The sequence below is a fragment of the Siphateles boraxobius genome, unplaced genomic scaffold (genome assembly GCF_051911475.1).
Source record: "Siphateles boraxobius isolate OS27281-9 unplaced genomic scaffold, OSU_SipBor_1 46, whole genome shotgun sequence".
Taxonomy (NCBI): domain Eukaryota; kingdom Metazoa; phylum Chordata; class Actinopteri; order Cypriniformes; family Leuciscidae; genus Siphateles; species Siphateles boraxobius.
In genome coordinates, this window is record NW_027509097.1 from 163,063 (window position 1) to 185,237 (window position 22,175).

The following is a 22,175-nucleotide window of genomic DNA, read 5'->3' on the forward strand; positions in this document are numbered from 1 at the left end:
ACTGAGAACAGAGAAACAGCTTCACATGCAGATTCGGTTCAACTACAGTAATGACGGGACAATACAGATTCTTTGTGCAAGTAAACGGTGGACAGAAACTAATTGCATTCACTGTGAACATAACAGGTACCGTATGTAATACTGTTTTTATAATTCAATAAATGTTTGCAACTGTAACTTTTATTTTCAATCTACTAACAGTGGTTTCAAATCTGTTAACAGAGACCAGTAAACCTGAAACTGTCACTGAAGCTCCTGGTAAGAAATATATTACATTGATTATGGAGTTACTTTTGCAACTCAGAAAACTGCTCTTTAGTCTCTTGTCAGAATATTTATAATTTTAAAAGTCACCTGTGAATAAATTATTTTAAAGTTTAAGGTCTAAAAAGGAAACTGATGTATGATCATGGTCTCCAAACGGATGCATCTGTAGATATTTCAGTCAGAGTGATTTTAGAGATATTTTTGTTTTGGTCTGTGTGTCAAGAAATCAGTTTGATCAGATTCTCAGCAGCAGAAATGTTTTCTGAAGTTTGTGTGGAGAATCTGACTAATGTTTGATAGGCTGAAGTTGAGTTTATGATTTAAACAATTCTTTTAAATGTACTTTTTTAGATATAAATACAGCACTGGCAGTGGCGGGTCCTGTAACAACGAAGAGTCCTGAAACAGACGATGGTTTTGGATCTAGGAACACTGTCATCGCTGCAGTTACAGGCTGTTTCATCATCTTCATCATCATCATCTTTACAATCATTTACAAAAAGAAACCAAACTACAGCAAACCTTGTGGATTCCAGAGGTGGATATTTCTGGGCCATAAACATGATGATAACAACAGCAATTTCCAAGAGCAAAATCCAGAAAATGTGATTTAATATCACTGACTCAGTAGAATGAAAGTATTGAGTTCTTTTTCTAACTTCGCTCGGTGTTTCACTATGGGAATCGCTTTGGGCATGACCAACTACGGAAGCTCCTATGCCACCACGTCTGTGTCTGACAGACAGGTCGACCTGAAATCAGGCTCCGCCCCCACCTATATTACTCAGGTCGACCCCTACGAGGTCATTCTCGCTTTCTTCCCGTGAGGGACTACAACAAGCTCTCTCAGCACGTCCGACCCTGTCGCTGATTTCGCTTAACTGTTCAACAGGCGGGCCGTCATTGGATTACGCTACCGAACGCGACATCAGTGGATTGGATTGGGACTGTGTTGAGTGTCACACCGAATAGTGTCCGCGTCAAGGCGAGCTTTTCGGTTAGGAATATCGTGTGTTATCACGACGGTAGAATTACAGTGGTGTCAAGCCACCGTAGGCTTTACGCGTCAGGCGAGCCGCGAAAAGGGCTAACTACCCTGTGATCCATCGATCGGACTAACGTGTTGTGACGAGTCTTTGAATCACTCCTTCTCTCTCCAGCCGTTATGTCGGCAATCATTACCCCCGCCAAAGGGAATGAGTCGAAAAGCAGGGAACCTGCACCCCGCCCGTGTCCATCGTCATGTGGAGCAACCGTCTCAGGCAGGGACCCCCATCCCATGTGCATCGTGTGCATGGGCGCTAAGCACGCTCAAACGTCGCTTGCAGACCCAGAAACCTGCGTTCACTGTGCGTCATTACCGGTAAAAATTTTGGAGAGGAGGCTGATAGTGGCGGTGGCTAGCCAGCAGGACCCATGTCTGGACGGAGCCATCGCAAAACCTAAGGCTAACGATCATCAGCGAGCTACCACGACGAGCTGGGCTGATGTGATGGAAGCCGAATCCCCGGATATGCCTCCTCTGTTCGATGGCCTTCTCGCACACGAGGAGGGGGAGCCGGGGGACGAGGATGCGGAGGGCGATGCTAACTCTGACCTCCTCGACTTGGACATGGACGAGGAGTAAGACAACTCTCTCTTCCCTGTCCAGCAGTCTAGACCCCCTAGCGCGACTGACACTGGCTCTCAGGCAGACGGTAACCTGCACGAGGTGTGCAAGCGAGCCGCAGCAAAACTGGGCCTAGCGTGGCCCGCGGCCCAGGATTCAGAAGGAGCAGAGAGGGACCTTTATGACGGGAAAAGGCTACCGCCTGCTCAAACCACAACGAGACAACTCCTACCCGCCGTGCCGGCGTGCATGAAGGAGATGTCCCGCGATTGGGGTAGCCCCTTTAAGAGCAAGCTCCTGACCAAGGGATGTTCTAAGCTTGAGATCCAAGGCATGGGAGAGCTGGGGCTGGCCGGACCCCCAGCGATAGAGTCTTCAGTGGCCTATCACCTCCATCCGAATCGCCGATCTATTTCTGCCTCATCCCAAATTTCGCTGCCGAACAAGATGGAGCTCTGACCGCGTCCGTCTATCAGAGGATGTACAAGTATGCTGCGCAGTCAGTGTGCTCGCTGAACGCGGTGACTTCACTGTCAGCGTACCAGGCAGAGATTTTGGAGGAGATGGGGCGACAACTAGATATGGGAGTGCCGAACCCAGCAGTCTGGGACGAGATATGTGTGGTAAACGACCTAATTCTCCGCTCTTCTCGTGGCGCGGTTCAGGGCTGTGGCCGTGTTATGGGCTTGGCCGTTTCAGGTGAGAGAGTGTTATGGCTGAACCTATCTGGATTAAGCAACGCTCAAAAAGCAGAGGTGATGGACGCTGCGTTCGACCCAACTAAGGGCCTTTTCGGACCAGCTCCCGAGAAAATGAGAGAAACCAGCACCCTCAGGAAACAGGAGGATGAGGCTTTTAACCTCTGTTTACCACGCAAGCAAACACCGCGACCACCCTCTCAACCAGCACGGCAGGGTTTTGCAGCAGCTGCTGCGGCGAGAGGGAGACAGACGGGGGCTAGGAGCGTGAGACCGGCTCCCAGCGGACAGCAATCTGGCCATCGTCTGAGACCTGATGGCTCCGGACCCTGGGGGAAACATTCGTTTGCGGCCGCGGCCGCGAGAAACCGCCCACCCCACCCCGAGGATCGGAAGAAAAAGCGTACGACCTGACACGCGAATGTTCCCCGGCACTTCTCTCTCCGCCCGCAAAGAGAAGGAGGGGGTCCAGCCCTGTTGTTCTCAGTTCAGTAAGGGCTCCAGCTATAAGCTATCAAGTTCAAAATGTTCTCCAGTGTCACCAAGCACTCACACGGGGTTTTCAAACGCCCATCAGTTCAGGGGAATGTTTAATAAAGAATGCATTATCGCATCCAGGCCACAGGCTAAGGGCGATATGCTCCCCGAATTCAATAAACTCAATAAATGTTTCACTATCGCAGCCAGGCAGACAGCCGAGGGCGATAGATTGCAAAAAAATCCAAACATTAAAATGTGTATCCCTAGCCTCTCCGCCGGAGGGAGCGCGCGCGCCTTCAGAAGGGGTCAGCGCAGAGACGGTAATGACGTCATCAAAGCGCACCTGCGTTGGGGAAGTATACAAGGGACCTCTCTCGGCTCGCATACTCAGTTGGCGCGCATGCGCAGCTCATCCGTGGGTTGTAAACACGATTTCACGGGGATACAGACTTCAATTTGCCATGAAACCACCCAGATTCAATGGTATGATAGTCTCCGAGGGAGAATCAGCTCGCGTCCTGACGCCCGAGATAGACACTCTTTTAGACAAACGAGCCATCAGAGTGGTGCCAAAGGAGGTGAGCTGTCAGGGTTTTTATTCCCGTTATTTTGTGATCCCAAAGAAGGGGAGATTATCTCTGCGTCCAATTCTAGATCTCCGTGTGTTAAACAAGCACCTAAGGAAATATTCATTCAAAATGTTGACACACAAAACACTTTGTCGATCCATCCGCCAGAACGACTGGTTTGTGACGATCGATCTGTCAGACGCGTATTTTCACATAGATGTGTACCCGTCTCACAGGAAGTATCTCAGGTTTGCATTTCGAGGCACTGCTTACGAATTTCAGACAATGCCCTTTGGCCTGTCTTTAGCACCAAGTGTATTCAGCAAATGTGTGGAAGCAGCACTTTTTCCGTTGAGAAACAAGGGGATAAGAATACTGTCGTACATAGACGATTATCTGATATGCGCCTCGTCGAAAGAGCAAGCAATCAAAGACGCAGACATGGTGTTATTGCATCTCGACAGCTTGGGATTCAGAATCGACATGGAAAAGAGCAGCTTAGAGCCAGCTCAGCACACAGAATATCTAGGACTCACTACGAATGCTGGGTTTAATGGCTTCAGCGATATCTGTAGTACGGCTGGGACTACTTATAATGAGAGACTTTCAGCGCTGGGTCGCGCATCTGCGTCTGTGTTCTCGGCGTCATCTCAACCGACCGGTGAGAGTGACTTATGCGTGCGTCAGAGCGCTCAGACACTGGAAAAGCCCCGCGACCCTCAGATCGGGGATTCCCTTGGGGACAGTGTCGTCGAGAGTCACTATGACGACGGACGCGTCATTAAAGGTGTAGCGACTGACCGAATCCTGTTTTCCTTTCACTACTGAACAAATATGAACACATATGTTTAATTCACAAAACCTTGAATCATGTGAAATGGTGCCCCAATGTCTGCCAGCCGGTCATTGATTAACTCCATTTATGACGCATTGCGCAATCAAGAAACAGGTCCCCGTTGTTCTCGAAACCCTCACGTGGTGCACACCACGGATGGACAATATGCCCTAAGGATACACACACACACACCACACATACCCGCACACAAACGTCCTTTGTGTGCAACTTAGGATAGGAATGTCCTTAATGTATATAACACAGAATTGTATCTAACCTTCCTGTATGCATGCATATCTAATTAGTTTTGTCTTATTCTATAGATGTAATTGGAGACTGGTCTGTAACTTCAAATCTTAAGTGTATTTCTAAAGAAAGATTACCTAACAGTATCATCTTCTGTAACTCGCCCTCTTGCTAGGTCATAAAACTTTATGACCCCCAAAAGGAATTCCAAGGGAATCACAGCTCCCACTTGAATTCTGATAAAGAAAGAGGAATAGACTCTGCAATTATATATTTTCTATAAGTATAACCACTTAAGAAATGTATAAACATGAATTTGATCTTTCCTAGGTCATGGTAGCCGGTATTATGGCTTCATAGTCGTGTGAGTGAACATTAAATGTGTGTAATTCTGCATATGAATGTAACTTTATGTTTCTTCTACTCTTTCCGGCCATTCTTGGTACCTGTTTGACCGTCTTGTTTTGACTAAACCAGTCATACATAGGATATTACAGTAAAATGTATTGTTCTGTGTGTACAATCTTTCTGGCTAGAAATGACAAAATTTTATAGCATCATCAATTATCCTGACAAGACAAAGAAGAACTTTTCCCGCTCGAGATGCTCTAAGATGATTGGTTCACATACGCGAAGCAGGAGTGAACCCCTTCGTTTCTTTTCTTTTCCTTTCTTTACTAAGTTTTATTTTCATTCTTCGCCTATCCCTCCCAAGGGAGATGAACTCTGAACTATTTCCTTGGTAACTTCACGTTCGGTGAACCTTTAAAACTTCCCGCGAGTCTGCTCGCCCCGGAAGACACGAGAGAACAAGCCTATGGCGCCGAAGGACAAACACGCACACGACTCTGCGTTCTTCAGCTCACACAAAGAGAACCATATACGCAAGTATAGGTTATTGATTTGATTTGATTGATGTGATTTCTTGTTGCCTCTCTAAGGGTTATTGTCTGTGATTTTTGCCATGCTGCGATCACCCCGGTGATCTCTCTCATCCTGACCGTTAGTTTCACTTTCTCATCCTCTATCTCTCTCTCTCTCTCAATATATATATATATATATATTTCACTCTCTCTCTCTCTCACTCAATCTCTCTCTCTCTCTCACTCCCGTTGTTATTAGTTTGTCTCGTTAGTTTTACTGTTTATTGTACATACATGTATCCCGGGTTTAAATGTAGAATTCTGTATCCGTAGTTTCATTTTATTAAAACCATTATATTCTTGATTGCTAATTGTCTAAAGTTCTCATTTTTACAAAGTCAATGAAGTGTTCGACCCTTTTGCTACAAAGCTTTACAATTCGTTACTATTTCAGTAACCTAAATTTTATAATAACAAGAAGGTGATTTTTCATGGCCAGAAAATAGCTTTTTTTGGAATTATAAGAAAGAGATAATTTTTGTTGAAAATTGATAAATTAATCTTACGGCCGTTTGCTGGACAAACAGATTGTTCGATAACTAAATTAATTCCATTTAAGGTTATCTCATATAATCGATCTGTAATAAGACTATTGATATATTAATGACGAACCATAACCTATTATGGTGATCATTCATATATACAATCGATCTATTTTCAGCTTCGATAATTTAACTGTAATATGCAATATATTAATCATTCATGATTAATTATTAAATTCCCTATATATAATTTGAGCTAATTTAATGTAAGACTCATTGTCGCTACAAAGGGCTGGGGAGCGACTCTGATGGGCAGAGCTGTGAACGGTGTGTGGCCTCCACAGCTGATTCACAAGCACATAAATTACTTGGAATTGTTGGCGGTGTTTCTAGCGCTGAAACATTTTCTGAGCTTCATCAGGGGCCAGCATGTTTTAGTGAAAACAGACAATTCCACAGTGGTTGCTTATATCAACCGACAGGGAGGCACACGCTCTCTTCAACTGCACCAGCTGGCAAAAGAGCTGATTGTGTGGTGCAACATAAGGCTTTTATCCATCAGGGCAACCCATGTTCCAGGTATATTGAACAGGGGAGCAGATTTGTTTTCCAGAGGAAATCCCCTGAATGGAGAGTGGAAGCTTCATCCCCAGGTGGTGAAGCAGATATGGCAGAAATACGGCCAGGCGGTCGTAGATCTCTTCGCCTCGCAGGAAAACGCTCAATGTCCTCTTTATTTCTCTCTGGCGGACGGAAATGCACCATTGGGTGTGGATGCTTTAGCCCACCCATGGCCAAATGTCCTGCTGTATGCATTTCCCCCTCTGAGTCTGATTTCACCCACTCTGGCCAGGGTGAGGGAAATGGGATCGTCACTGATACTGATAGCTCCACGGTGGCCATCCAGACATTGGGTGGCCGAGATAGTTCAACTACTGTCGGGTCAGCCATGGCCCCTCCCTCCCCGGAGGGACCTCCTGTCACAAGCGGGGGGGGAAATCTACCATCCTCACCCAGACAGGATAGCTCTCTGGGCCTGGCCCGTGAGAGGTGGAATTTATGCGCAGCAGGTCTGCCCCCATCAGTCGTACACACTATACAAAGTGCAAGAGTCTCTTCCACTCGCTCATTGTATCCACAGTATTCCTGCGCCCCATGACGCTTTGCGTGAATTATGGGTGTAACTTCCGTTAAGCTGTAAACAATCAGTGAAAGACTAGCTCTGGACGCAATAATATATTTTTAAACTGTGTACGATGACATGACATTATTCTACTTACCCTTCAACCATTGAACATTAAAAGGACATTTAAAAGTGTAAAAGCGTAAACAAGGTACTTTCAACAGACCATGAATAATCTATGAAAAAGTATCTTTCCACAGCAACATCAGCGGTAATCTGTATTATGTAACATACGTTGCCTTAATAATAAAAAAATGTTTTACTTCAGCATTGCGTGATACTATTTTAAAGTGATTTCAGTCATTTTGACAGATAATAAATTGTAAATTTACCTGTGAAACCAAACCTGGAAAGAGACGTGCAGGATTTGGGGAGTATTCCAGTGAATCGGTGGTAACCGCTACATCGTAAATTAAATCGGGAGAACAGACCACAAATGTGCAGTATATGTTGACCTTTATCATACTATTACAGCGAAATTCAAAAGTAAAAAAGAAAATAATCATGAGGAAAAGAATGCAGAGCTCTTACTATAGATATTCTTGTTATAACATGTCAAGTTAAAATACCAAGTGTTACGTTATTCTGATGTTATTCTTAGATAAAACATGAAAGAAAACTGATAGCTCATTGAGTCAAACTGACGGATCAGCTTTATTTGTAGGGCAACCTTATGATTTGAAATGATTCGTTTCAGTCTTTTTGAATGGGAGTTCCCCAAACCGGAAGTGCCACCCATAATTCAAAACGCAGTAAGCTCGTCAGGAATAAGGTGGATAGTAATAAATGGCGAGTCTTTGAAGGATGGTGTGGACGGAGTCATATTGTCCCTTTTCAATGTTCAGTGAGGGACATATTATGTTTCCTCCAGGATCTGTTAGAAAAAGGGAAAGCTTTTTCTACGATAAAGGTGTACTTAGCGGCTATATCTGCTTGTCATGTAGGTTTTGGTGACAAGACAGCAGGTCAGCACCCTTTAATAAGTTGCTTTATGAAGGGGGCACGACGTAAGAGGCCAGTGGCCAGGCGGACGGTCCCATTGTGGGATTTGTCTACGGTTTTAGAGGCCCTTTCTCAACACCCTTTTGAGCCGTTGGAAGCTATAGGGTTAAAGTTTCTCTCTCTTAAGACAACACTACTGTTAGCGCTGGTCTCAGCTAAGAGGGTGAGTGACTTACAGGCTCTGTCGGTCAGCCCGTCTTGTCTGCAGTTTTCTACAGGGTTTACAAGGGTTTCCTTTCGCCCTAACCCTGCATTCGTACCTAAAGTAGTGGATTCGTCGTATAGATGTCAAACTACAGATCTTGCAGCTTTTCACCCTCCTCCGTTCTCTTCTCCGGAGGATAGGAGGTTGATACTTGAGGTACTTGTGTTCTGTACGGGCGCTTCGTGTGTACGTAGAAAGGACAGCAGGTTTCAGGAAAAATGACCAGCTGTTTGTGTCATGGGCTACTCCTCACAAAGGGAAGCCATTGTCACGTCAGCGACTGTCCCATTGGATTGTAGAAGCTATTTCTTTAGCATATGAATGTAGAGGTTCCCAACCTCCCGAGGGCTTAAGGGCCCACTCCACTAGGGGCATGGCTACATCATGGGCCTTACTTAGGGGCGTTTCGGTCCAGGAGATCTGTGCTGCAGCAAGCTGGGCCACGCAGCGCACTTTTGTGCGATTTTATAGACTGAATGTGTCTGAGCCATCCTTAGCTAATGCAGTGTTAGGAGCCAGCACGTCAGGTCCCATATGATGACGTATAGCGTACGTTGCAATCCGGGAGTGGTCTATATCTCCCATAGTGAAACACCGAGCGAAGTTAGAAAAAGAACGATGGGTTACTTAACGTAATCCCGGGTTCTTTGATAACAGAGTGAGGTGTATCACCAACACTTCCCTCCTTGCACAGGAACGGGAAGAAATCTCTCTATAATGACCTCGTAGGGGTCGACCTGAGTAATATAGGTGGGGGCGGAGCCTGATTTCAGGTCGACCTGTCTGTCAGAGACAGACGTGGTGGCATAGGAGCTTCCGTAGTTGGTCACGCCCAAAGCGATTCCCATAGTGAAACACCACACTCTGTTATCAAAGAACCCGGGATTACGTTAAGTAACCCATCGTTTTGTTTGACTTTAAATGTGAAGATCATGAAAGACACAAGCTTTATAGGAACTCCAGTAAACTATATCTGTACATACATTACTATCTGTTATACCTCACACTACTGAACTATATAATTCTACCAGAAAGACTCGGGAGATAAATTGAAAAGCTGTATACATTTATTGACAGCTCAGCAAGCATTTATAAGTTCTTTGGCGTAGGCCCCGTCCTTAGCGAGCAAAGCGAGGTTAGCCAAATCTGCATGTCCCGCCTGAGATGAAGGCGGGGGCGCAGCCGACCCCCTGGAGGTAAGGAAGGGACCATCCTGGTGGTGGTGATGGGGAGGATGGAGGGGAAGGTACCATCTTGGTGGTGGTTGGGGAGGATGGAGGTGAATGGCAGCGTCAGCATCTGCGAACTCAGACAAGTGTAAGTACCAATCTTTTATACTGTGACTGTTAACACCTGATTGGATAGGAATGAGGTAATACATGACGCGCTGATTGAGTCTTCCTGACAGAACTTAAGCTAAAGCTTTCATTTCTGGTTGAAGGTTTTAAAACACGTTTTCTGTTTTATATTGATTTCTGTGAAATAATAGTACATTATTGATCTCTTTGATCAGTGTGATCAGTGTGATCAGTGTGTGTGTGTGTGTGTGTGTGTGTGTGTGTGTGTGTGTGTGTGTGTGTGTGTGTGTGTGTGTGTGTGTGTGTGTGTGTGTGTGTGTGTGTGTGTGTGTGTGTGTGTGTGTGTGTGTGTGTGAACATAAGAGGAAATGCAACAAATCCCAAACTGTGTTTGTGACTGTGTTTGCTCTTTTTTTACTTTTTTTTCCCCTGAATGGAAATAAAATTTTAACTTAATATTCTCTGTACCTGCAATTTTCTAATATTGTGAACAGTGTGGCTTTGTACAGTGTCCTTTCTTATTGGTAAAACAAACAAATAAATAAATAAAGGCTTTTAATACTCTCTAAAGAAGAATATCTGGAAACTTTTTTATCAGCATGGCGATGGGTACACAGAACAGTATTTACAGTAAACCAGTAAAACTAGTAAAGCGGGTGAAGGGTCGCTGCACACAGATGATCTGAATTGATGACTTATTTATTTGTTACGTGTCAAGTCACCTTTATTTATATAGTGCTTTTTACGATACAGATTGTTTCAAAGCAGCTTTACAGTGATAATGAATGAAACAAAGTTTGTTTCGGCTGTACAGCAGATCTAGAAGAAAGTCACTGTCCAGCTTAAGTAAATTCATCAATTATTCATTTCTTTTATATGAACTTATTGTGTTGTAAATGTTTAGATATTCAGGGGTTTTGTTTTGTTTTTTGCAGACAATAGAAGAGATTTAAAGGTAGATGATTTTGTTATAAGTGAAGATCAACCTTGAGATAAATTTTCCTGAAATATGTTTTTATCCAAAGCGCCTTATAAACAAGATTTACATTTGATCAGTTCATGAGAATCGAACCCATGACCTTGTCTAACCTTTACCGCCATATACTCTTCTGTTTGAGTGACATATTTATCGTTCTGAGAAAGAAAACTAAAGATCCTACAGCTAATAAAAGCAAACAACTGTCAAGTGTCGAGCATTCAGAGTTGAGAATCAAATCACTCATTCATCAGATAAAATCATGTGTTGAATTCAATCAGTAACTTTGAGTCCACAACAAACGAGAAATGAACACAAATACATTTAAATTAATAAATAAACAAATGTAAATAAATAATAAATTGTTATAGTGTTGGTTTCTGTTCAGGGTTTTCCATGGTTTTTCATTGTTTAATTAATTTGTACACCTGTTCTTTTCATTAATTGGATTGTTCTGTGTATTTTAGCCCTGTCTATTTAAACAGGTGACAGTTGCGTTTACATGGACCCTTATAATCAGATTGACGGCTCAATCGGACAAAAAAACCTTCATGTAAACACCTTAATCAATCAGATTGAGCTCGATCCGATTGGAAATTCGATCGTATTGAAAGGGGTGGTTTATTCCTTTTGTAATCCGATCGAGAGAACATGTTAACACTTGATCAGATTAAAAACCGAAACTGAAAGGATTGCACATATGCAATGACGATGAAATAGCGTAATGACGTATGACGCATGGAACGAGCTGTTCTTCCTGTTGAATAAAGTGTCGTCTAAATGAGTGTCCCGTTATTATACAATTCTCCGTTCACTCAGCGTCTGTGAAGTGGAGCAGGACGACATCCCACCAGTCCTCGTTTCAAACTCTCATCCACAGAGACGGTTTTGGGCGCGGGGTTTTACTGCGTGATAAATATTAGCAGCATGGAAAAACGGTTCATATGTTAATTTTCTCCAAATCATGACCAGAGACGGATAAATATTAAGTCTGCTGTTTAAAACAAATAAAGAACCAATAGAGGAGAATAGTTATGCGCGAACAGCGGCAGTATTCGTGCAGTGTGCGCATGTCAAAAAATCAATTCCGATTTGAAGCTTGTGACATATAAACGCGCACATCAACCCGATTACTTTATTTATCGTTCATGTAAACATCGTGTTCGAATTCATCAGTCGGATTGATTTCATTCCGATTGAACCAAAAGGTGTCCATGTAAACGTAGCTAGTGAGCAGAGCTTGCTGTTTAAAGTTTGAACTGAAGAGTCTAACCTTACTCGTCCGGCTAATGCTGCACGCTAAACAGGGATTTTTTGACAATTTACTCCCATGAGCAGTCATTGAGTTCACATAAATACATTCACAGAAAATAACGTATTTTCTTTAATAAAGTTGACTTAGATTTTCCAGTAAACTACTGACTGCAGCCACAATCTTAGATGAAATCAACTGAAGATTAAAGAAGATATTAAATCTCTGCAGGAGGAGGATTTAAACAACTCCACAAACAGCATTACCAGCCTCACTTATTACTAACCAGGGTTACTTTATTTCTGTCATAATCAGAAGTTGTTTTTGAGAATTAACAGAGGTTTAGATGGTGAAGATGTATATTTGTAGTCACCATGATGGTGTTAAGTGTTTGCTTTATTTGGGCTCTTGCTCTTGACAATTGAACATTAATATTTTTCTGGCTGCTTTCCCTGTCTGCTTAAAAGGCACAATTGTATCATCAAAAACAAACTGGACTAAAACCAAGCTTAAGAATAGATTGCCTGTCTCAATGCCAGGAATTTGAGCCCAGTAGGATGAATGGAAAAAAATGTGGGCGAGAGGCTTCAATACTACAAAAGGATTCCAAAGTGATTATAAATGCATGATTATTACAGTGAAAGTTTCCCTAAAGCATTATGGCCATGGGAAGCACCTCACTTGAGGGAAAGTTTAGACTTGTATTGTTTGTAATGATGGAAAATATTAGACAAACTGCATTCATATTTTAACACGTGGTTTAACGACTGCATGTAGCGGTGATGCAATCCATTAAAAATCCGGTTTACCTTTAATTTTGCAGTGACAGGTTCTCTCATGGGTGGATAAGGGTTCATTCAATGAACATAATTGTTTTAAATATCACTTTGTTGTTCAAAAGCAACTTTACTAAACAATGTGCCTTACAAAGAAAAAAATGTGTTCAGGTAAACAGATTAAGAAACAACACCTCATTGATTAGGGGGTCCCGGTTCTGCATAGTTGTAGAACAATTAAGTAGCCTACCATATATTCATCTTATGCTACATAGGCTATATTCATTTATTTAAAAAATTGACATTGCATATTAAAGGGACATTGTGTAGGAATGTCTCCCATCTAGCAGTGAAATTGTATTTTGCATTCAAACGAATTGTGCTCTCCAGTGCCTTGCTTTTTCAAATGCGTGTTGCATCTACGGTAGCTGTTATGTACTAAAAAGCTATGAAATGATGTTATTTCAAACAAACTGCAACTTGACACCACGAACAAACGAATGTTACAGTATGAATAATAACAGTGCAATGCAGCCTTTTAAACTTGCCGGGGCCGTGACAAGCGCCTCTCACTGCTCTGCTCCTCCGTTTCTGCTGCTTTCAGTCACGTGACCCTGGCTCTGAACGAAAACGCGTTGTGGAAACGCGTTGGCCTAGTACTTTTTGACCCTCTCTGCTATTATAGTTTTTCAAGATGGCGGAACTACGTGGAAGCCTCCGTGGACCTACCCGTCACATGTATATAAAGATAATAAATTCTTCATTTACGAGGATAAGTCAGATAATTGCCAGAGGTATTTGTACACCATTGAGGAAATATTTACGAATAAAAATATTGATTTTAGATAATAAAATACCAAAAAAACTACACATAGTCCCTTTAAATAGTGTAACACATCGATGACTTTGGTAGCAAAACAGAAAGGGAATCCTAGAACGGTAAACAAACAATAAGATCCCTTTGAACTATTTGCAAATATATTTTAATTTTAAAATATATGGTATTGCCGTAATAACATATAATAGCCTATTTAATATAAAATAATATATAAAATATTACACGTTTAGCTACATCCAGGGGCGTAATTTGTGGGGGGGATGGGGGGGATATAACCCCCCCCCCCCCAATATTTAAATCTATGCATTACAACCCCCCCCATTATTTGTACCATGATCACAATATCAGGAGGCATACCCAAACTTCAACCCCCCCAATGTTCAAACCAAATCTACGCCCTTGGCTACATCCCCTCCCCAATCTCATGTATCGTTAAAACCGAGGCGTCGTGCTAGAATTCATGTTCGGTAAGCCCCGCCTTCTTTGATTAGATTTTGACATTCGAGTGCTGTTAAACCGCTTGAAATGTTTAAAATCTTTTGGTGTTCCTTTGCAACAAGCAAAGAGGCTATATAGCCCTGTCGGTATCTTCACTATTATTTGACATATTGAAATGCAAAATTGCAGCATTATGTCATGAAGGGGAGATTTGCAAGTCAGTGACAGCAGCGACGCCGGCTAAAAATACCGCGAAATGAACGACTGTGTATGTGTCCTTCCTGAGAGCAACCGAGTCATTTTGAAAGTGAAAGTTTACTGGGCTGTCCTGTATAAATCTGGAGTGAGCTGTACGTAGAAAGAGTCAGAGGGAATTAAGTCACACGCTGAAGACATACAGACCAGAGGTGAGCAATAACTCTGTCTCAACGGGAAAATAATATCCTTTATATTTACTAATCCATAACCAGCCACAGGAAAATCTTCAACACATGCATGGTAGGCTATTATGTGATTTACACATTTTGCAGATTTGTCAATATGTCTTTTAAATCTTTTTACAGTAATAGTCTTTTAGCCTATAGAAAGAAGTTTTTCTGCGTGTTTGTGATCATTTTGTCTGAATAATGTTGCAGTGTTGATTCTATTTGTATTTGCGTTCAGCCAGTGGAGACAATGCAATTTAACATTATATATCATCAAGTTCAATTTCTGTCGTGACTCTGTAGATTCAGCAGCAATATTATCATGAATGGATGCGTTTCGTTGTGTGCTCTGTGCTTTATTGTATTGTAGTAAATAATTCTGGTTTTGTGGTTGTATTTTATAGCCTACTCGTGAGTCTCTTCAACCCCTCCATAATGCATGATTCATTATGTTGTGTGAAACCTCGCACAATTATTTAATTAAATTCTGACATCTCTGCTGAGCTTACAGTAAATCATCTCTTCTAATCTGTTGCACTTCCTTATTTGTCCTAGTTGTTTAAGTTTCATTTCTTATGCAACTTTATGTTGTTTTTTATTATTATTGCAGAATCAAAACCATGAATGCTGTAAATGCAGTGCAACTGTTCGTTCTGGTTTGGACTTTTACTGCTGTCTGTCAAGCTGATGGTAAGAGAATAAACTTTCCCCTAGAAATTTTGAGGAGGGCGTAATCTAAGACATTAATAATAAAAAAGGTAAAATCTTATGTTTCTCAATTGACTCTATCTGATGCACATGATTGAAAGAAACAGTCAGAATGTTGCATGCAGAGACTGTCGTGTATATATTACTATTGAATATATAAGCTATAATTCATTTTAAATAATAAAATATGTGACCCTCCGATTACCAGATTAAATTCTGTTCAAACTCTAATGTACAAAAACACATGATGCAGTCGTTTTAATTATGAATAGGGTCTCGAGTTAAAGAGTCACTGTATGTTTATTATATTGACATGGACACAGACACATAAAGTCTGATATGTTAAAAGTTTATTGTGATGTAAAAACAACAACAACAACAAAAAACAGATCTTTATAATTATTCAGTTAATTGCTGTATTATATGATATACATTCATTGTTATTTTTCAGGTGACATCAGTGTAAGCTGTGCTGATGTGACTGGAACTGTGAGGAAAGAAGTAACTTTCACCTGCAGCGTCTCTCTGAAGAAGTCTGAATGCTGCATTACACTGTATAAGTTTCAATATCCTGAGAAAAATAATGACCCTGCAATCTGTAGAGAAGTGTTTCCTCAGGACTGTGAAAAGAGAAACAGCTTCACATGCAGCTTCAGTTCAACTACAGTAATGACGGGACAATTCAGATTCTTTATCCAAACAAACTGTAGCAGGAAACAAACTGCATTCACTGTGAACATAACAGGTACCGTATGTAATACTGTTGTTTATAATTCAATAAATGTTTGCAACTGTAATTTTATTTTCAATACTAACAGTGGTTTAAAATCTGTTAACAGAGAGCAGTAAACCTGAAACTGTCACTGAAGCTCCTGGTAAGAAATATATTACATTGATTATTGAGTTACTTTTGCAACTCAGAAAACTGCTCTTTAGTCTCTTGTCAGAATATTTATAATTTTAAAAGTCACCTGTGAATAAATTATTTTAAAGTTTAAGGTCTAAAAAGGAAACTGATGTATGATCATGGTCTCCAAACTGATGCATCTCTAGATATTTCAGTCAGAGTGATTTTAGAGATATTTTTGTTTTGGTCTGTGTGTCAAGAAATCAGTTTGATCAGATTCTCAGCAGCAGAAATATTTTGTGAAGTTTGTGTGGAGAATCTGAATAATGTTTGATAGGCTGAAGTTGAGTTTATGATTTAAACAATTCTTTTAAATGCACTTTTTTAGATCCAGATGCAGCACTCAAAATTGTGGAACCTGATTTTGGATCTAGGAACACTGTCATCGCTGCAGTTACGGGCTGTTTCATCTTCATCATCATCATCATAACAATCATTTACAAAAAGAAACCAAACTACAGCAAAGCTGAATTCCAGAGGAGGATATTTCTGGGCCATAAACATGATGATAACAACAGCAATTTCCAAGAGCAAAATCCAGAAAATGTGATATAATATCACTGACTCAGAAGTATGAAAGTATTGAGTTTTGTTTGACTTTAAATGTGAAGATCATGAAAGACAAAAGCTTTATAGGAACTCCAGTAAACTATATCTGTACATACATTACTATCTGTTATACCTCACACTACTGAACTATATAACTCTGGTTGAATGTTTTAAAACTCTGTTTCTGTTTTATATTGATTTCTGTGAAATAATAGTACATTATTGATCTCTTTGATCATTGTGTGTGCGCGTGTGTGTGTGTGTGTGTGTGTGTGAGCATGTGTGTGTGTGTGTGTGTGTGTGTCTGTGTGTGTGTGTGAACATAAGAGGAAATGCAACAAATCCCAAACTGTGTTTGGTTTTGCTCTCCCCCCCCCCCCCCCCCCCTCCAATGGAAATAAAATTGTAACTTTTAATATTCTCTGTACCTGCAATTTTCTAATATTGTGAACAGTGTGGCTTTTTACAGTGTCCTTTCTTATTGTTAAAACAAACAAATAAATAAATAAAGGCTTTTAATACTCTCTAAAGAAGAATATCTGGAAACTTTTTTATCAGCATGGCGATGGGTACACAGAACAGTATTTACAGTAAACCAGTAAAACTAGTAAAGCGGGTGAAGGGTCGCTGCACACAGATGATCTGAATTGATGCCATATTTATTTGTTACGTGTCAAGTCACCTTTATTTATATAGTGCTTTTTACGATACAGATTGTTTTATAGCAGCTTTACAGTGATAATGAATGCAACAAAGTTTGTTTCGGCTGTACAGCAGATCTAGAAGAGAGTCATTGTCCAGCTTAAGTAAATTCATCAATTATTCATTTCTTTTATATGAACTTATTGTGTTGTAAATGTTTAGATATTCAGTTTTTTTTCTTTTTGCAGAGAATAAAAGAGATTTAAAGGTAGATGATTTTATTATAAGTTAAGATCAACCTTGAGAATTAATTTTACTGAAATATGTTTTTATCCAAAGCGGCTTATAATCAAGATTTACATTTGATCAGTTCATGAGAATCGAACCCATGACCTTGTCTAACCTTTACCGCCATATACTCTTCTGTTTGAGTGACATATTTATCATTCTGAGAAAGAAAACTAAAGATCCTACAGCTGATAAAAGCAAACAACTGTCAAGTGTCGAGCATTCAGAGTTGTGAATCAAATCACTCATTCATCAGATAAAATCATTTGTTGAAATCAATCAGTAACTTTGAGTCCACAACAAACGAGAAAGGATCAGATGAAAAGGCCATAGAGAGAGAGAGAGAGAGAGAGAGAGAGAGAGTGTGTGTGTGTGTGTGTGTGTGTGTGTGTGTGTGTGTGTGTGTGTGTGTGTGTGTGTGTGTGTGTGTGTGTGTGTGTGTGTGTGTGTGTGTGTGTGTGTGTGTGTGTGTGTGACATTGACAACATGCCAGTCTATAAGAGCAGATTGAAAAACGGACTGATTTCAAAAGTAAAACAAATAATGACATCTTATTTTATTTTAATTTAATTGTAAATGTTTATTGTGCATTCACTGATCAACATGAGTTTTTCATTGTCTGGTGATTAACATCTGAACTGCAAGGTGAAACAAAATATTTAAAACAATAATTATATCAATGTTAGATAAAAAAAAATGAAAAAATACATTTACAGTTTTTGCCCGTTGCTTGAACACTATAGACCCATGCTTAGACTAAAGTAACACAACTTGAAGCTTTTGTTACCATACCTCAAACACATGTATCCATACCTTAAACAAAAGCGCTGCTTTGCACTCTAGTTGCAATTCTGCAACACACTTACTCCTTTATGCAACACGCCCTTGGTCCTGCATACTACACTCTATTTCATATAAGACACTTCGTTCAAAAATTAAATCTCAGGGTGCCATTTGGAAAACACATGTATCCAAAATACAAAACACATCGGGTAATTGCAACCACTCAAATACACACATGAAGGCACTTACTTGCAAAACTGAACACCAATCAGCCAGCTACAAAAAGCCCTCAGTTTAGCCATTTCAAGAACTTTGCAAACATGAATGGAGGGATAGCAAGAGGCAGAGGTAGAGGAAGAGGAAAAGGAGGAGGAGGAGGAAGAGGAAGAGCAGGAGGAGGAGGAGGAAGAGGAGGAAGAGGAGGAGGAGGAAGAGGAAGAGGAGGAGAAGGAGGAGGAGTAGGAAGAGGAAGGGCAGGAGGAGGAGGAGGAAGAGGAGGAAGAGGAAGGGCAGGAGGAGGAGGAGGAAGAGGAAGAGGAAGAGGAGGAGGAGGAAGAGCAGGAGGAGGAAGAGGAAGAGCAGGAGGAAGCGGAGGAAGAGGAAGAGCAGGAGGAAGAGCAGGAGGAAGAGGAAGAACAGGAAGAAGAGGAGGAAGAGGAAGAGCAGGAGGAAGAGCAGGAGGAGGAGGAGGAAGAGGAAGCGCAGGAGGAGGAGGAGGAAGAGGAGGAAGAGGAAGGGCAGGAGGAGGAGGAGGAAGAGGAAGAGGAAGAGCAGGAGGAGGAGGAGGAAGAGCAGGAGGAGGAAGAGGAAGAGCAGGAGGAAGCGGAGGAAGAGGAAGAGCAGGAGGAAGAGCAGGAGGAGGAAGAGGAAGAGCAGGAAGAAGAGGAGGAAGAGGAAGAGCAGGAGGAAGAGGAGGAAGAGGAAGAGCAGGAGGAGGAGGAGGAAGAGGAAGCGCAGGAGGAGGAGGAGGAAGAGCAGGAGGAGGAAGAGGAAGAGCAGGAGGAAGAGGAGGAAGAGGAAGAGGAGGAGAAGGTGGAGGAGGAGGAAGAGGAAGAGCAGGAGGAGGAAGAGGAAGAGGAGGCAGAGGTAGAGGAAGAGGAAGAGGAGGAGGAAGAGGAAGAGCAGGAAGAGGAGGAAGAGGAGGAAGAGGAAGAGCAGGAGGAAGAGGAGGAAGAGGAAGAGGAGGAGGAGGAGGAGGAAGAGGAAGAGCAGGAAGAGGAGGAGGAAGAGGAGGAAGAGGAAGAGGAGGAGGAGGAGGACAAGGTCAAGGTCGAAGAGGCCATGCACGGACCCCTATTTCTGATAATATAAGAGCAACTTTGGTGGACCATGTCATCAACCATGGCCTGACTATGAGGGAAGCTGGGCAGAGAGTCCACCCACATCTAAGCCGCTTCACAGTGGCATCTGTAATAAGAAACATTCCGACTAGAAAACAGGTATGTCTTCACCTCTCTACCTTCTACTCTACTCAGATGGTATGTACAGCACTTTACTACAGTATATCACATTACCACATCACGTGTACAGGGTATTGCAGGGTGCTAATGCTCCTTTTGCAGTCAAAGTGGTAGTTTTTGTGAAACATACCATGATTACTTACAGATGTTTCAGTACAGTGGATGATACAGTATATACAGTAAAGTAATGTAAGAAAAAGAAGCAAACCGATGACAATTTGTGGTTGTATTTCTCTAGAATGACTAGAAGACCTTCTGGGGGAGGACGCAAACGCCTGTTCACATAACAGCAGGAACTTGCCATTGTGGACTTAGTGAGGGCAGACAATGCCATCCGTCTCCACCAGCTACGACAGAAAATACTTGCAGACAGGCAAGTGTTCAACAACATAAACCATGTGAGCATCACCACCATCAGACGCATCTTGGGAAAACACAACATCACCAAGAAGGGTGCACCATTACAGGGTCCCATTTGAGAGGAACAGTGTCAGGGTCAAAGGACTTCGAGCTGAATATGTACGGGTAAGTGTAACTGTCCTTTACATTTACAATACAGTATTGGTGAAATCCAGTAGCAGCTGAATATATACCATATCAGTACCACATGGATCCATTCGGAGAGATACACAGGTACCTGTGTGATGGGGTGAGGGTTCTGTATGTGTAGCACTGTAGTGCAGTAATGTGTTGTTTTTTTTGTTACAGAGAATCTTGGTCATGGATGGAGCAGCACAGCCTCATGAATTAATTTTCATTGATGAAGCTGGATTCGACCTGAGAAAAACAAGATGACGGGGTCGTAATATAATTGGCCAAAGGGCAATTGTGCATGTCCGAGGGGCAGCGCGGGGGAAATATCACATTGTGTGCCGCCATAAGGGCTTCTGCATTATCATGCAAAACTAGGTCCATACAATAGCCAACATATACTCACATTTCTAGATGCTCTCCATAATATAGTTGTACAGAACAGACCAGATCAGCCCAGGTTTGTGATGGTATGGGATAATGTCAGTTTCCATCGGGCTGCTCTGGTCCAGGCCTGGTTCACCAACCACAATCATTTGACCTATGGCTAAGCCACGCCCCCTCCACTCACTCGGACAAACAGTCAACATTCGGTGACATTCGGCACTATATTTAGTTATGTTGAAGAGGAGTGAAAAGGCTACATGTTTTGCTAAAAAAAAAAAAAAACACAAAGTTCCCCAGTTGTTTTGGTAGAAAGTTGTCTAAAATGTTGTGCTTTAATATGTAATTAATGGTTCATGATCAAATTAAATATGTACAGGTTTAAGTTGCATACGTTTCCAGGACAAGCCTTTTTACCATCTTTACCAAGAGTACCTCTCTGTTAGTTTGCTGCTACAGTATTTATATGAATCATTCAGCACAACACTGCAAACATTTGTTATCTCGGTTATTTACAGATACGTTAATGAAGCTAAGTGAACATGATATAAAACGCAGCTAGAAGCTAACGTTAACATTTTCTAATATTAGGCTAACGTTAGCCTAACGTTACGTTAGAGATGTTAAAAATAACGTTCAAATACGTTGTTAACCTAATTTTACCTTAAAACAGATGTAGACATCCGTGTTTAATTTATCCAGATTTAGTTGGTGTTGTGGTCTACCGCATAACTTAATCCAGAGCAGACACTTATCTCGGTTGAGATGTGGCTTAATTTGGAAAGGGTAAAAAATACACACTGTCGCCCAGCCTCTCGGGATACCTAGTGGCGGAGTTGCATGTACTCCATGCACACCGTTTGAACATTTTAAACTTAAAATGACAAGAAAAAACATATAAAAACGAATGAAAACTGATTAACTGCAATGCATTTCAATGGACGTGGAAGCAGAGAATGTCCGAGTGTATTGGGAGCTATGTGCACTGTGATTGGCTCATCGCGTTTGGGGGCGTGGCTTAGCCATAGGTCAATTAGAAGTGGTATACTTGCCCCCTTACTCACCATTTTTAAACCCTATAGAGGAATTATTTTCGGCTTGGTGATGGCGTGTATATGACCGCCAACCACATGTCCGCATGCCTCTTCTGCAGGCAATGGAACAGGCCTGCAGCGACATTCAGGTGACAGCAATCCATGGATGGTTTCGACATGCAAGGGGATATTTTCCCCGGTGCATAGTGGGAGAAGACATTGCTTGCGATATCGATGAGGTACTGTGGCCAGACCCCAACAGACGGCGGGATCCATGAGCCAACGTATGCACAATTGCCATGATTTTCTGTGTTTACAGTATAGTGTTTTTTCTATTACAGTTTTTTTCGATTGCTAAACGACAGTGAGCACAACTGGAGCTACATG

The 22,175-nt window shown here is 41.8% G+C and overlaps 1 protein-coding gene and 1 long non-coding RNA gene across 2 annotated transcripts; both read left to right on the forward strand.

The window, feature by feature from the left end:
• Window positions 1-6: 6 nt before the first annotated feature.
• LOC143709685 (uncharacterized) lies at window positions 7-17,196 on the forward strand. The gene is made up of 4 exons (XM_077200286.1): window positions 7-126; window positions 15,662-15,955; window positions 16,050-16,085; window positions 16,446-17,196. Exons 1-4 carry the CDS (start codon window positions 51-53, stop codon window positions 16,670-16,672), a joined length of 633 nt encoding a protein of 210 aa, XP_077056401.1. The 5' UTR covers window positions 7-50; the 3' UTR covers window positions 16,673-17,196.
• A 1,338-nt stretch (window positions 17,197-18,534) lies between these two features.
• Window positions 18,535-20,261, forward strand: LOC143710243 (uncharacterized). Its single transcript, XR_013194493.1, has 3 exons — window positions 18,535-18,727; window positions 19,598-19,818; window positions 20,078-20,261. It is a non-coding gene; the product is annotated as an uncharacterized LOC143710243 (long non-coding RNA).
• The last annotated feature ends 1,914 nt before the right edge of the window (window positions 20,262-22,175 follow it).

Excerpts from the sequence above, each read along its gene's own strand:
- LOC143709685 (XM_077200286.1), top strand. The coding sequence starts at position 51 with ATGACGGGACAATACAGATTCTTTGTGCAAGTAAACGGTGGACAGAAA. Across the intron at positions 15,956-16,049 it reads ATTCACTGTGAACATAACAG|AGAGCAGTAAACCTGAAACT; the intron begins GTACCGTATGTA and ends ATCTGTTAACAG. Across the intron at positions 16,086-16,445 it reads AACTGTCACTGAAGCTCCTG|ATCCAGATGCAGCACTCAAA; the intron begins GTAAGAAATATA and ends GCACTTTTTTAG.